This window comes from Felis catus, chromosome D4, assembly GCF_018350175.1.
Source record: "Felis catus isolate Fca126 chromosome D4, F.catus_Fca126_mat1.0, whole genome shotgun sequence".
Taxonomy (NCBI): Eukaryota; Metazoa; Chordata; class Mammalia; order Carnivora; family Felidae; genus Felis; species Felis catus.
The window spans coordinates 30,392,058-30,408,048 of NC_058380.1; the positions used below are offsets into that span (position 1 = coordinate 30,392,058).

General features: G+C 38.7%; 1 protein-coding gene across 3 annotated transcripts in view; it reads right to left on the bottom strand.

Annotated features, from left to right (window-relative positions):
• The window catches only part of HSD17B3 (hydroxysteroid 17-beta dehydrogenase 3), a 47,839-nt gene extending 46,921 nt beyond the window's left edge, over positions 1-918 (bottom strand). Inside the window, exon 1 of one of the 3 annotated variants that reach the window (XM_003995460.6) lies at positions 699-903. In XM_003995460.6, the coding sequence (XP_003995509.1) occupies positions 699-852 (154 nt within the window). In that variant the 5' untranslated portion in view covers positions 853-903. Of the gene's footprint in view, positions 1-698 lie in introns of all 3 variants that reach the window. The other 2 variants (XM_023242249.2, XR_002148163.3) reach the window with 2 other exon arrangements.
• Between the last annotated feature and the right edge of the window lie 15,073 nt (positions 919-15,991).

Sequence of the window (15,991 nt, forward strand, 5' to 3'; positions counted from 1 at the left end):
AAGTCACTAGATTTCTTGGATTTCTTCATGTAACCTTAGCACTTCATTCAAGGAGATGCTGAAACCACGCCTCCTGCTTTTCACCTTAAGCCCAGTCATGGGGCTGAAAGTCTGCGTGGTAGTTCCAGGAGGCAAATCCCAATAGTAGGCAGTGATTAATCTATTTGGGACACAAACCAGGCCCAGATTCCATATCTAACCCTCTCAAAAATGTGTCCCTATAGGGATCTTTGTTACTTTCATTTTGTAATACCTTAACTTCATGAAAAGGTTCAGAGAAATGTTTTTAAATAAAGTGAATTAAAATTATTTGTATTTCCGATTTTGAAACACCCTTCCACAAAGTGGCAGTACCCCAGGCCTTCAAAAATCGGTAGAAAAGGATGCAGAAATTTCTGTCAAATTTGTTATTTATATCACCAGAAACTCCAAAAAAGGAGCCAACCAACTAGTAAGGTTGAGAGGGCAAGCACAGAGGCAAGAATTGAGTGGCATTCTTCCAGCTAATTCTCCTCATGCCCCACATCTGGTTTTTTAAGGAATTCCCATTTCACTCCTGCTTTCCAGGCACCCAAATAAAAGTCACCCAAAGGCAGTATATCTTTGCTCTCAAAAGCAAAAGATGCAGTTTATGTTTTGAAACGTAGATAATAATAAGCAGGAACAACAAGAAACAAGAGATGGAAAGCTGTTTTTACCTGCCCATTGTCCCATTGACTTCAAGAAAGACCTTGGCAAAACTTTCCAGAAGTGCAGAAAAATACATTTGGAGAATCTCACACACTTCACCAGGTACACCAGGCACGCCAGCAGCCCTACAAAAATGAAGAACTGCTCCAGAGCTACCCCCATGACTGCACTGGACCAGCTTCAGACCTGGCCTGGCCCCTCCACAGCCCTCCGAGGGCGTGGCTGCTCCGGAGGCGTGTCAGTCACCCTTTGGAGTTACCAGCTGCATTCCACTGTGTGGAGACATTTAGATTAGAGTAACTTCTTTACACAATCCTCTGATTCACAGGCTTTGGAATAAAGTATTCTTTCTAATATTTTTGACAGCATTGTTGGGCTTTTGTGACCATGGGGGAGCTGGTGAAAAAGCAAAAGGACATGAAGAAAGATAAAGCCCAAAGAAAAATGGCTGCCCAGGTTCTCTACTGGAATTTGGAAGCTAAAAAAGCATGCTAAGAAGGATACAGAATCCTGGAAGTCATGCATTTATTTATTCAACAAATATTTACTGACTGCCTACCAGGTAGCATTGCTGTTCAAGGTATTGGGAATACATAATAATAAACAAGACCATGTCACTGTCGTGGGGGAGCTGAGATTCTAGTAAGGGAGACAGACAATATGCAAATAAGTAAGGTAATGTCAGATATCAGTGCCATGAATAAGTGCTAGTGAGTGACCTGTTCAAGCGACTAGTGGACAATTACTTTAGAGACTGTGTTCAGGAAGGGATCCTATGGAGAAGCAGCATTTAGAGCTGAAATTTGAATTAAGAGACAGAGCTAGCCCTATGAAGATGAGGTTCCCCATCCAGGCTGAAGGAACAGCTAGCACAAATGCCCTGAGAGAGATCCATGTATTTGAGGAATAAATAACACTACATAGCAGAAGGAATGGTCTGTAGAGAGCAGAGAAAGAGTCAAGTAAGGTGGAGGCCTGGGGAGGAGCCAGATCCTCTAGGTGAGGAGTTTGGACTTTAGTCTATAAGCAACAGGAAGCCAACTGAAGAGGCTCAGGCAATAGAGTCATATAACTTGAATCATGCTTTTGGAAGGTCAGTCTGGATGCTAACAGATCATGACCTTTTGAGGGTGGGAATGGAGGGTGAAAAAGAAAACCAAAGCAGGGGGAGTGAGGAGACAATGGCAGCCATCCAAGAAGACTGTCCCAAAGCTCAGACCTTGACCCTCTTCTCTTTCCTATCCATGCTCACTCATTTGGTGACATTACCTGACTTTTAAGTCAGCACTTTAAGTCAATTGCTTGACTTTCAGGACTTTAAGAACTCTATGTTGAGGACCTCCAAACGTATAATTTCAATGGTAACCCAGGCTGGTCATCCAGACTTGCATATCTAACTGCCTACTTAACACCTTCATTTGAATGCCTAAAAGGCATCTCAAATTTAATGTACATAAAACCGGCTTCTAAGATTATCTCCAAATGTGAAAACTGCTTCTTTTTCAGACTTTCTTATCTCAGAGAATGGTAATTCTCATCTTCCAGCTATTCAGATTAGAAATCTTGGAGATATCCTTGACTCCTCTTTCTCTCACATACTGCAGCCAGTCTGTCTCCTATTGATGAAGACTGGATTTGTTTTCAGTTTTAGATTATGCTGAACAACACTGCTGTGGATATTCTTGTGTATCTACGTTATTATACATGTGGAAGTTCCTCTCTGTCACTGTCTCTGTCTCTTTGTCATATGCATACACGCACACTCACACACATGATTTCTGGGTCCCACATGTTATATATATGTACAACTTCAATTCTACTAGTATATTGGTCAGATCCACTCAGAAGACACAAACCACACAGCAGTTTCAACAGGGACTATTAAATTATTAACTATTTATAGGGAATTAGCTACTAAAAGGTCACATAAAAGAACTCAAAGGAGTCTAGGGCTAAAAGAAAGTATCTAAGAAACAAACAAATGTGAACCCAAGGCTGGGTTTCAGACCTCACCAGAAAGAGTGTGATTGCAGCCAACTGGATGGTGAAGAAGTTCTCTGGGTTGCCTGAGACAGAGCCTTTCACAGTCAGGAGGATAAGATTGGTTGGCAGGGAATTGCTGCCTGGGACTGGAAATCCCCATGGAGATATTGACAAATGTGAGGGTGCTGTAGAACTCACTGAAGTGAGCCCTACTGTGACTCAATTTAGGAATAATTGACATTTTTGCAATATTGAGTCTTTCAACTATAAACATGGTCTATGTCTCCTTTTAGGTCTTCTTATTGTCCTTCTTAATGTTGCTCAATAATTTTTTATAATTGCTCCTAAAATTCTTGCAATCGTAAAAGTTTATATTAAGACAAACATCAAAAACATACAAAAGTAGAAGACTAACTTAATGAACTCCCATTTACCCATACTTTATGAGTAACTATAATGTAACATAAGTAACTATAGCATATTAAATAAATGCCCTTTATTTACTGTGCTTTGTGTACCAGAAATTAACTGTCATTTCATTGGCCATTGTTACTTTGTATATACCCACTTTCCTTACCCTCCCCACTCCATGACAGCAAGGACTCTTTAAAAGAATAACATAAAAGCTGGGGTGCCTGGGTGGCTCAGTCGGTTAAGCATCTGACTTCAGCTCAGGTCATGATCTTGTGGTTTGTGAGTTCAAGCCCTGTGTCAGGCTCTGTGCTGACAGCTCAGAGCCTGAAGCTTGCTTCGAATTCTGTGTCTCCCCCTGTCTCTGCCCCTCCCATGCTCATGCTGTCTCTCTCTGTCTCTCAATAATAAATAAATTTTAAAAAAATTTAAAAAGAATAACATAAAAGCAATATTGTTGTTACAACTGAACAATTAATAGTAATACTCTGGCACTATCAAATATTCAGTCAATACTTGGACATCTCTGATTGTTCATTCATATTTTTAAGTTGACTTTTGAATCAGGATTTTTCTTAAAGGCCTACACTTTACATTAAGTTGATGTGTTTCCTACAGGTAGTCTCTCCCACTCTTCTTAAAAAATTCTTGGGGTGGGGCGCCTGGGAGGCTCAGTTGGTTAAGCGTCCGACTTTGGCTCAGGTCATGATCTCACGGTCTGTGGGTTCGAGCCTCGCGTCAGGCTCTGTGTTGACAGCTCAGAGCCTGGAGCCTGTTTCAGATTCTGTATCTCCCTCTTTCTCTGACCTTCCCCTGTTCATGCTCTCTCTCTCTCTCTCTGTCTCAAAAATAAATAAATGTTAAAAAAAAATTTTTTTTTAATTCTTGGAGCACCTGGTGGCTCAGTTGGTTAAGGGTCTGACTTCGGCTCAGGTCATATTTCCCCAGTTTGTGGGTTTGAGCCCCATGGCTCTGTGCTGACAGCTCAGAGCCTGGAGCCTGCTTCAGATTCTGTGTCTCCCTCTCTTTCTGCTCCTCCCCTCCTCACACTCTGACTCTGTCTCTGTCTCTGTCTCTCTCCCTCTCAAGAATAAACATTAACAATTTTTTAATTATTTTACTAGCATTTACTTGTTAAAGAAATTAATTTTATTTCATAGATTATTTCACATTTTGAATTTTGCTGATTATTCTCTATGGTGTCACTTAAACATGTTCCTCTGTCCCCTATATTTCCTCTAAACTATTAGAACTAGGGGCGCCTGGGTGGCGCAGTCGGTTAAGCGTCCGACTTCAGCCAGGTCACCATCTCGTGGTCCGTGAGTTCGAGCCCCGTGCCAGGCTCTGGGCTGATGGCTCGGAGCCTGGAGCCTGTTTCCGATTCTGTGTCTCCCTCTCTCTCTGCCCCTCCCCCGTTCATGCTCTGTCTCTCTCTGTCCCAAAAATAAAAAATAAAAAATAAAAAAAACGTTGGAAAAAAAATAAATAAACTATTAGAACTAGAGCAAGGACAGCAAACTGTTTCTTTAAGAGGATAGATAGTAAAGATTTTCAGGTTAGTGGGCTGAAGGGTCTCTGGTGCAAACAAAGACCCTGGCCATCGTGGTTCAAAAGCAGGTATTTAGTCACAAATACAATAACTATATGAATAGGTGGATCTCAAGGGTATTATGCTAAATGAAATAAGTCAGAAAACAAAAGACAAATACTGTAATATCTCTCTTACATGTGTGAATATAAATACATGTTTATAATTTATATATAAATAATGCATAATAATTGAATAATAATATGTGAAATATATACCTATATATACACACTAAGCCCATAGATGTAAAGAACAGATTGATGGCTGCCAGAAGTAGGGATTGAGGGGTGGAAGAGATAGATAAAGTGTTTTTGTTTTTGTTTAGTTTAAATAACTTAAACCTTTTTAAAAAGAAAGTAAGAAAGGGGTTGAGGAGAGAGATGTGCAAGAATCATGTATAATCAAAATGTTCCCACCTTCTCTGAACTTCAGAAGTTATAAATGCTTAAATAACATAGTCTAAGTCTCTATTCTACTGCCATCAAGGAGTTCAGTATTTTATTTTATTTTTTTCAATATATGAAATTTATTGTCAAATTGGTTTCCATACAACACCCAGTGCTCATCCCAAAATGTGCCCTCCTCTATACCCATCACCCCTCCCTCCCACCCCCCATCAACCCTCAGTTTGTTCTCAGTTTTTAAGAGTCTCTTATGCTTTGGCTCTAGGAGTTCAGTATTTTATTAGGTTTTTCCTCCTCAAGTAATATTTGGGTACCCCTAAAGAAACTGTTCCCCAAAGCATCTCCTTCCAGCCAGGCAATTCTATAGTCTCTGGGTCAGGACAATGCTCCTCTTCTGCTGGTCATTCCTTGCCATCCTGTTGCTTATCCAGGCTGTTGTCTCTCTGCTTCTTCCCAAGGGCAAATAAAAACATTTCATTATAAAACAGCTTAAATCTACATTTAAGGGGGAAAAAAATAATGCTGTAGATCAATAATTCAGCTAGCTATATTCAATTTTTATTCCAAAACAGAATATTTAACATCTCAGTCTGAAGCATTTGCATATATATATATATACATACACACATACATACATACATACATACATACATATATGAATTTAATGGGAGTCAGAAGTGGTAGATGCATTAGCATTACCAAAAGATTCATCAAAATGTTGCTTCTGGAATTAAAGAACAGTCTGCACCCTAAAATACAACCTTCAAAATGACAGTTCATTGTAACCCTCCAAATGACAGTATTCCAACTTGAAAAAATTTAAGACCTTGTCTCTACCAGCTATAGAGGTGGAAATGTAGACTTTGTTAATCAAAGAGAAATTTGGTATTAAGTGATGTGATCCCTGGATTTTGTTTACATGTACAGAAACAGTTATCATCAGCTTGGCCAAGCTGGAGCCAAACATATACTGAAAGAGCAGTCTAAAAGGTCCTTGGCAGAGAAACTGTGTGCTAATCTGATGACTGAAACTTCCTACCTTGAGTTAAAATGTCCATACTACCCAAATTAATCTACTGATTAATACCTGCAGCATTTTTCACAGAACCAGAACAAATAAAACTAAAATGTGTGTGGAATCACAAAAGAACCTGAAGAGCCAAGGCAATCTTGAGAAAGAAGAACAAAACTGAAGTTATCACAATTTCAGACTTCAAACTATACTACAAAGCTGTAGTAATCAAAACAATATGATACTGGAACATAGATCAATGGAAGAAAACAGAGAGGCCAGAAATAAACCAACACTTATATGGTCAATTAGACTATGACAAAGGAGGCAAGAATATGCAATGGGGAAAGATAGTCTCTTCAATAAATGGTGTTGGTAAAACTGAATAGCTACATGCAAAAGAATGACACTAGACTATTTTCTTACACCACATACAAAAATACCTAAATGTGACATCTAAATGTGAGACCTGAAACCATAAAACTCCTAGAAGGAAACATAGGCAGTCATCTTTTGGACAGCAGCTGTAGCAACATTTTCTGGATATGTTTACTCAGGTAGATAAACAAAAGCAATAAACTATTTGGACTACACCAAAATAAAAAGCTTTTGCACACCAAAGGAAACCATCAACAAAATGAAAAGGCAGCCTAATGAATGAGAGAAGATATTTGAAAATGATATATCCAAAAGAGGTTAATATCCAAATAATATAAAGAACTTATATAACTCAACACCAAAAAAACAAATAATCCAATTTAAAAATGGGCAAAGGACCTGAATAAACATTTTTCCAAAGAAGACATACAAATGGCCAACAGACATGTGAAAAGACGCTCAACATCACTAATCATCAGGGAAATGCAAATCAAAACCACAATAAGATATCAGCTCACACCTGTCAGAATGGTTTAAAATCAAACAGAGAGGAAATAACATATGTTGGCAAGGATGTGGAGAAAAAGGAATCCTCATGTTCCATTGGTGGGAATATAAATTGGTACAACCACTATGGAAGACAGTATGGAAGACCCTCAAAAAATTAAATATAGAATTACCATATGATCCAATAATTTCATTAGGTATTTACCCTCCCCCCCCCAAAAAAAACCACTAATTCAAAAAGATACATGCACCCTTATGTTTATTGCAGCCTTCTTTAAAATAGCCAAGATATGGAAGAAACCTGTGTTCATCAATAAATGAATGTATAAAGAAGATGTGAGACACATACACAGACACACACACACACACACACACACACACACACACACACGGTGGAATAATACATAGCCATAAAAAAAGAATGAGATCTTGTGCTACCTGGGTGGCTCAGTCAGTTAAGTGACTGACTTTGGCTCAGGTCATGATCTCGCAGTTCATGAGTTCGAGCCCCACATCAGGCTCTGTGCTGATAACTTGGAGCCTGGAGCCTGCTTCAGAGTCTCCCTCTCTCTCTGCCCCTCTCCCACTCACACTCTGTCTCTCTCTCTCTCAAAAATAAAATAAACATTAATTTTTTTTTTAAAAAGGATGAGATTTTGCCATTTGGGACAATATGGACTAGAGGGTATGCTAAGTGAAATAAATCAGACAGAGAAAGACAAATACTGTATTATTTCACTTATATGTGGAATCTAAAAAACAAAACAAATGAGTAAACCAACAAAAAGCAGAAACAGACCCATAAATACAGACAACAAACTGATGGCTGCCAGAGGGGAGAGGGGTGGGGGGCTGGGCAAAATGGGTGAAGGGGAGTGGGAGACACAGGCTTCCAGTCACAGAATGAATAAATCATACGTAAAAAGGCACAACAGAGGGAACGTAGTCAATGGTACTATAATAGTTTTGTACGGTGGCAGATGGTAGCTACACTTGTGAACATAGCATGCAGTATAGAGTTATAAAATCACTATGTTTTACACTTGAAACTAATGTAGCATGTGTGTCAACTATACTCAAATTAAAAAAACTTGTAGGAGCTATGAAGAAGCAAAGAGACTAGATAGTTTCATATATATATATATATATATATATATATATATATATATAATTTATATATAAATATTGGGAGATAGAATCTAAAAGGAAAGACCAGCATATAAATATTGAGACCATCTTAGTCTGAGTTTTTCCTGATATAAAGGCCTTATGAAGGTAATTATTTTGGAAAGTGATTCCAATGAGCAAGACTTGGGTTGGGACCAGGAGATTAAAAACAGGGAAAGATGGAAAGATGTGTCCCTCCAGCTGGTCACTGCTAAGTTTCCATCCTGGAAAGGCTCTGAGAAGCCATAGAATGCACTGCAGCCCCTTCTGCCCTAAGTACAGAAGCAGTGTGTTTATGTATTGGCCCTCATGCCCATTGATCAAGGTTGCCCTGTGGACTATTACCTCCCTCAATTCCAGGTTTGCCTGTGTGTCAGGTGACCAAATGAATTTCTGTGGGTAAAGAGAAGCCCCAGGGACAAAAGTGAGACATACCAGCTACTGTCAAGTTCAGCCTGCATTCCTTCCAAACTGTGCCATTTGTTGATCATATCACTTTCAGCTAAGATCTTTATCTGGAGCATCTTCTCAGTGCAAGGGTCAATTGCTCATAAAGCTACGAGATGCCTGAAGAAAGCACAAATAGTGTGAAGAGTGAGCTAAAAGTAGAGCAAAAGAGATGGACTTTGCCGATGGCAGCTCCCCCTCCTTCCCATTTTTTCTGGCCACCCTGTATTTAGTATGCTTTTTGTATCAGACACTGCATTAAGTACTTTACAAGGACTACATATCTTGTTTAATCTTCATGAGGTGAACATTATTACTCCTCCCATTTGAGGGTTGGTTGGCAAAAGCAGGTGTTGTTGATCAGTTATCTCAATACATCCACACCTGGGGATGTCTGGGTGGCTCAGTCAGCTAAGCATCCAACTTCAGCTCAGGTCATGATCTTGCAGTTTGTGAGTTCGAGTCCCCCCATTGGGCTCTGTGCTGACAGCTTGGAGCCTGGAGCCTGCTTCGGATTCTGTCTTCCTCTCTGCCCCTTCCCTGCTCGTGCTCTCTCAAAAATAAATAAACATTTTTTAAAAATTAAAAAAATTCAGTGCATCCACATCTGTTGCCAAAGGAGTAATAGACTTAGACATTTGATAAATGTGAAGAAAACAAGTAACTATTTTTGCTAAGGTTTGGTAACAGGCCAAGCCAAGCCCACCTCCCATCACTCTTTCCCATGACTCTGCTTCTTTTTTCTTCTGAGTATATTATTTATTGTTTTATTTATTTACTTATTCTTGGCCTCCTGCTGATGCTCCATTGGAATGAGACTTTATCTGTTTTGTCAGAACAGTGCCTGGAACATAGTAGGTAGTCAATAAATATTTACTATTGAATGAGAAAGGAAAAATGAACTTTCACTGGTGTGGGTGCCATGAAGAACTTTTTGACGAAGATGTGATATACACTTGTACAGGTAAAGGGAAAATTGCAAAGTCTCAGAGACCAAGTATAGACCTCAACTGGAAGCCCATGAAATGAGGAAATGAGAAAAACAGGATGAAAAAGGAAAAGATAGAAAGGTATTCATTCATAATCACCCTGCTATTCAAATGTTTATTTGGGTGTTTTATCTATCCCAGTACATAATAGAGGACACAAGAGTTTGCCTACAATGTGAGAAGGTATTTAGGAGAGAGCAAAGGGGAACCAGAAGCTGAGGCAATTTAGAGGAGGAAACAGGTGTAAAGAAGTTCCGAAGAAGGCTCTCTGTAGGATGTTTGTGAGGGCCTGGTCTTCTCTCCAAAACATCTGTGTAAGTGATCTGTGGTATGTGTTAGGGAAAAGGATTACAGGAAGTTTCACACTAGAGAGACCTGAAGGGAATTTGACTTTGTGGCCAAGTTTTCAGAGTCGAAGAGGGCAAAGCTAATGTTTTCTACGGATGCAGATCATCCAGAAATGGAGAACAAGATTTCCTGAAGAAACACAGAGAACAAACAATTATGTAAAAATTAGCTCCCTGAGGGTGAATTTCTTAAAAGTGATAAGGTTTAGAAAATCTGAGAGGAGAAAGGAACAAAACAAATTATCTTGGGCTTGGGGGTTGTGGATGGTGGAATTGGATGCTGTGTATCTAGTCAGTAATTGAACCGGAACCATTTGACCAGTGAATCATTCTTTCCTTGGTCAAAGGTAAATTTGTCAGATAGACCCTCAAAGGGTTCAAGGATCCCAAGGGTCATAGCATATGTGTGTCCACTCCTCCTTCTTTGTTTTGTAGAAAGAGACCAAGGGCAGGCTGCTCCAAGATGGTTCACTTTGGCATGTAAATTATTCTGAGCAGAAAATAATAAAGGCCCAAAAGTCTCAGAAAGAAACTTTGACCTCCCCCTCACAACTCTGCCTAGAGGAATTTAGAGAGAAGACCTACTCCAGAAGGAGAGCTGTCACCACAGAGAACTATATCATGATATGAACTAGGTATGGTAGACAAGGAGGAACCTAGCAAGGCCTGTTCTTTAAAAGTTCTCTCTTTGTCCCTTTGTTTCTGAGTGGCCCCAGCAAATATTTGGTTTTCCAAACATTTACTCTTCTTGTGAATTGCATTGCTTATCTTTGTAGTCCCAGACCTCTACCCCCTTCTTTTTAGTTCAGGATGGCATATATGGCTAATTTTGCCTGACAGTCTTTGGAATCTCATGTCTATATTTCCCCATACATACAGAGCTAAATTTGATTGTCTTTTGTTAATCTGTCTCTCATGTCCATTTTTTTACGTTTGTTTATTTATTTTGAGAGACAGCAAGTGTGAGCAGGAGAAGAGCAGAGAATCCCAAGCAGGCTCCACACTATCAGTGCAGAGCCCAATATGGGGCTCAAACACATGAGCCATGAGATCATGACCTGAGCTGAAATCAAGAGTTGGATGCTTAACCAAGTCACCCAGGTGCCTCATGTCTTCTTGGTCCAGCTAACAGAACTTTGAAGGGTAGAGTAAAACTTTTTCCTCCCCAACAGTATCAAAACCCCTCTCCCACTGTTGTCTGCAGGGCTACATTTCCTTGTCTGTGGGGCAGGGTATGGTTGGGTCTAGAGGCTGGAATCAGAAGAGACATTCCTGACTCCTACACACCCATGTTTCTTCCCCTTCTTTCAGTGTTGGAAATCTAGGAACCAAATTCAAAATGGCATTTCTGGACTTTCCTGAAACTCTCTGTGCTGTTCTAACAAACAATATCACTGTTATATAGGTGATATAAGGCTGGCACATACTGCCCAGGGAAGAAGTACATTTAATGTTTTGATTTCTTCCTTTCTTTTTACAAAAACTTGTTGTTCCCATCCATTTCTGCTAGGGCAGAAATAAAGTCCACTTGGGGAGGAGACCATTTTGTTTGACTGCACTTTAGCCTGGTGCCTGGTCAGGATGTCCCATTGAGTACAGCATAGCCATGGTGGAAATGCACAGTGTGTGTAGGCCTAGGCTTGCATGAACAAGGTGCTCCAGCCTCCACATTGGCTCTCATAAGATTTTCAACCATGGCCAGGTCTTCTTAGTGCAGAATGATTGCAAATTTGATAAAACTTCACTGGATCACATGGTTAGTAGAGCCCTAAGTTAAGAGGTGAGTCTGAATTGAAGAAATACTTTTTGCCTAATAGAGATTACATTTATTATTAAACAGATTGTGAAATCAGTACCCTTTGTGGGATCAGCCTCCTTTCTCCCAGATACCCTGGCTGGAAAAATTAGAGTGCTTGGGAAATTTCTCTCTTTCCTTTATGCCCTAGATAGAAGCAGTCACCAAATCCAATCTTAAAACCAATCTCTCCCAGTGATTCTTTCCTTTCCATGCCCTGCCATCTCCATGGTGCAGCTCATGGTCTACGAGGCAGCTGGGAGGAAGCCATAGGCTCTGAGAAAGACATTCTAGATGTGCATTTTGGCTCTGTCATGTGAGTTGGACAAGCTCAACTTTCTGCCTCTCAAGTTATTCTTATAAAATTGATTGATAATACTTCTTACTTTGGAGAGTTATTGAGAAGTTTAAATGAAATAATAACATTATAGAAGTGCAGGTGACTAAACAGTGTAGTCCCAACTGTTCATTTAGACATGACAATTAGTAGAAAAGAAATTATAAGGTTATATACCAAAATGTTAACAATGTTTTTCTAGTGAGATGGTGGATTTAAGGGCTTGTTTTTTCAACTTGCATCTTTGGGCTTTTTTATACTTTTTAAATCTCCACAATTAAATCTCCACAGAAAACATGTACTACTTTTATAACTAAAAATCATAAATTTGAAAAAATAAAATTCCACCAAACCTTTAAGAACTAGCTGAGTTGATACTTCCTTTATTAAAACTTTCCAGATCTTCCCATTGGGAGAGATCCTTCTCTGAGCAAGTTAGTGAATCACTCTGAGACATAGCTTGCTCAGCCACAAAATAGGGACTAAAACCTTTAAATGAAAAATATATATACACTATTATGTATATAAAATATACATATATATTATACATAAATATATATTTTATATATTATATATAGATTATATATTACATAGATTTTCAATATATATTTTCTCTCTATATATTTTTAAATGTCTGGGCTATAAGAAGTACTTAATAAATGCACTTTTCTTTTTCTGAAAACCAGAAACAAACAAGCAAACAAAAACAAAAACAAAACTATATGAATGTGTTCCAGTAAAATGCAATTTACAAAAACAGTCAGTGGGCCAGATTTGGACCACAGGCCATAGTTTGCCAACTCCTGTCCTAAAGACTTGATAAGATTTGGGGTTCAATTTTTCAGTAAGACTTCTTCATATTCAGTGTTCTGTGTTTCTAGAGGAGATATGTGATGTCCAGTTGTCTCTTTTTCTGACACTAGCAGTCACTGATGATCAATGCCTAGATCCAGTCTTTTTCTTTTTTTTAAGTTTATTTATTTTGAGAGAAAGACAGCAACAAGTTGGGGAGGGCAGAGAGAGAGAGGGAGACAGAGAATCCCAAGCAGGTTCCACACTGTCAGCACAGAGACCTGTGTGGGGTTTGAACCCCTGAAACCATGAGATCATTACCTGAGCTGGAACCAAGAGTCAATGCTTAACTGACTGAGTCACCCAGGCACCCCTAGGACCAATCTTTAATTACGAATTGCAAAATGGTGATATTCTAATTCTATCATTTTTCTTCCATTGTTCTAAAAAAAAAAAAAAAAGAAACTGAGCTACAGGACTACACTGAACACTGAAGTATAGTTAACACAGAAAAGGTGAAGTAAATGCTTTATTCTTTCTCTTTATTTACTGATTTTAAAGTAATGAATTGGTTCCCTGGTATCCTCCAAAGTGGACCAAAGACCTGGTTGGTTATTTTTTGTGGTTTTTCTGTTTTTTGGGTTTTTTAAAATTTGTTTCAATTCTTTGTAGTTATTATTCTTATCAGTGCTCAAAGTGGCCCAACTTTGGCCAGGGGGGCCTCTTCACATTCACTCCTAGGTTCTTTAGGCAAGATTGACAAGACCCCAGCAGTCTTTGCTAGTGTCCATGTTTTTCTAGAATGACATCTTGTCTAGTTCCTGCTTCAGACAAGAAATGTGTTTTTTCTCAAAGGAGCCTGATCTTTTAGTGGAAAATGAGTATTCATCATTACTAAGTTTGTCATTATTTCTAACCCTTCTAGGGCAAAACTGGGAACATTTTTTAAGCAAATATACTTCATGAGTCATTCAGAGTTAGGATTATATGAGTTTTACTTAATATCTTTGAAGATTTTATATTTGGATTATTTTCATCTGACACTGAAATCTTGATTCTTTATGTATTGGCTTTCTCCTCTTGGATATAAATATACTTGTTTCTTTTGTTTTCATTTTTTCAGAGATTGGATCTTTTTTAATTCTTTATGGTTTAACTTTATAAATGTGTAAAACATTTACATGGCTTCAAAGACAAATTTACAAAAGTAATTACATTTGGGAAAGTCTTGAGTCTATCCTTTTTTAAAATTGAAATATAGTTTACATACAATGTCATATTAATTTCAGGTGTACAATATAGTAATTTGACAATTTTATACATTATTCTTGCTCACCATGGTACGTGCAGTTACCATCTGTTGCCATATAAAGTCACACAATATTTTGGGGTGCCTTGGTGGCTCAGCCGGGTAAGTATCCACCTTTTGGTTTTGGTTCATGTCATGATCTCACGGTCCGTGGGATCAAGCCCCACCTCAGGCTCTGCACTTGCAGTGTGGAGCCTGCTTGTGATTCTCTGTCTCCTTCTCTTTCTGCCCCTCACCCACTCACACAGCCTCTGTCTCTCTCAAAATAAATAGACTTAAAAACATTTTTTAAATTTTTTTTCAAAAAGAAGTTATTACAATATTATTGACTATATACCCTATTCTTCTGGATCACACATATCCTGAGCAAGTAAATGCCTTTTGGGATCCCAGTTTTACGGGGAGATGTTCTTATACCAGACTCTTCTTGAGTCACTTTTTGTCCCCACACAATCAAAACTGACACTCAAAGTCACTCCATTTAACTAATGTGGTTTCAGTGCTCAATATACTTCTCTAGACTGAAGCTTACTCCCACAGTGGAATATTTTGCTGTCTTGGTAGCTTTTGATGCTTTTAATAAGATTTTTAAGAATATATCTTCCTATACCCACAAAAAACAAGACTGAAAATCAGACATTTTGTTGAACAAAAGAAACCAGACATCAAAAAGTACTACACTAGTTATCTATTTTGTAGGAAAATTAAGCCAAAACTTAGGGCCTTACAACATCACTTATTATCTCATGCTTTCTGTGGGTTAGGAATCCAAGCATGGGTTGGCTGGGTGTCTCTGGCTCAAGGTCTTTCACAGGCTGCAATCAAAGTACAGCCATGACTGCAGTCATATCAAGGCTCAGCTCAGAAAAAATGCATTCCAAGTTCACTCATTTTTGTTGCCTGGATTAAGTACACGCACACACACACACACACACACAGAGCTGTTCCTTGGCAGGTGGGCCTCTCCATAAAGCAGCTCACAAAATGGCAGTTTGCTTCACCAGGTCAGGCAAGTGAGTAGAGTCAGAGAGAGAAAGATAGAAGCCACACTCTTTTATGATCTAGTCTTGAAAGGAACATCACATCACTTTTGCTGTATTCTGTGCATGAGAAGTAAGCCCACATTCCAGCCACATTCAAAGGGAGATTATGCAAAGATGTAAATATAATGAGGTAGGGATCATTGAGATCCACTTTGGAAGCTATGTACCACATGTTCATACTATAATTATGCCATTTATAAGAAGTTCAAGAACAGACAAATCTAATCTTCAGGAAATTATTTAGAACATTGCTTTCTTAGTAGAAGTGCAGGATTGACTGGTTAGGGTCATAAGGAACTTTTCTAGGTTGATGAAGATCTTCTATATTTTGTTAAGTGTATGTGTTTCATGGAGTATGCTATTATTAAAACTCATTGTACTGTACACTTAAGGACTGTGTAATTACTGCATGTAAATTATACTTCAATTTTAAACAAATGTTATCCTACAATTAATGGGCAGAGGAAAGATGGGGGTGGATAACTTAGCCTTCCATATTACCAGATATGGAAGCCGCAGCTCACTTCTGTACTTGATTTTGAACCAAAGTTCTCACCTTTACTTCACAATATTAAAAAATATATTCCAAGGCGCCTGGATGGCTCAGTCAGTTAAGTGTCCAACTTCGGCTCAGGTCATGATCTAGTTGTTTGTGAGTTTGAGCCTGTGTTGGGCTCTGTGCATCCCATGATTTATTTATTTTATAGCTGGAACTTTGTACCTTTTGACCTCCTTCACCCACTGCCACCCCACCCCTCTAGCAACCACCAATCTGTTCTCTATAAAGAAATT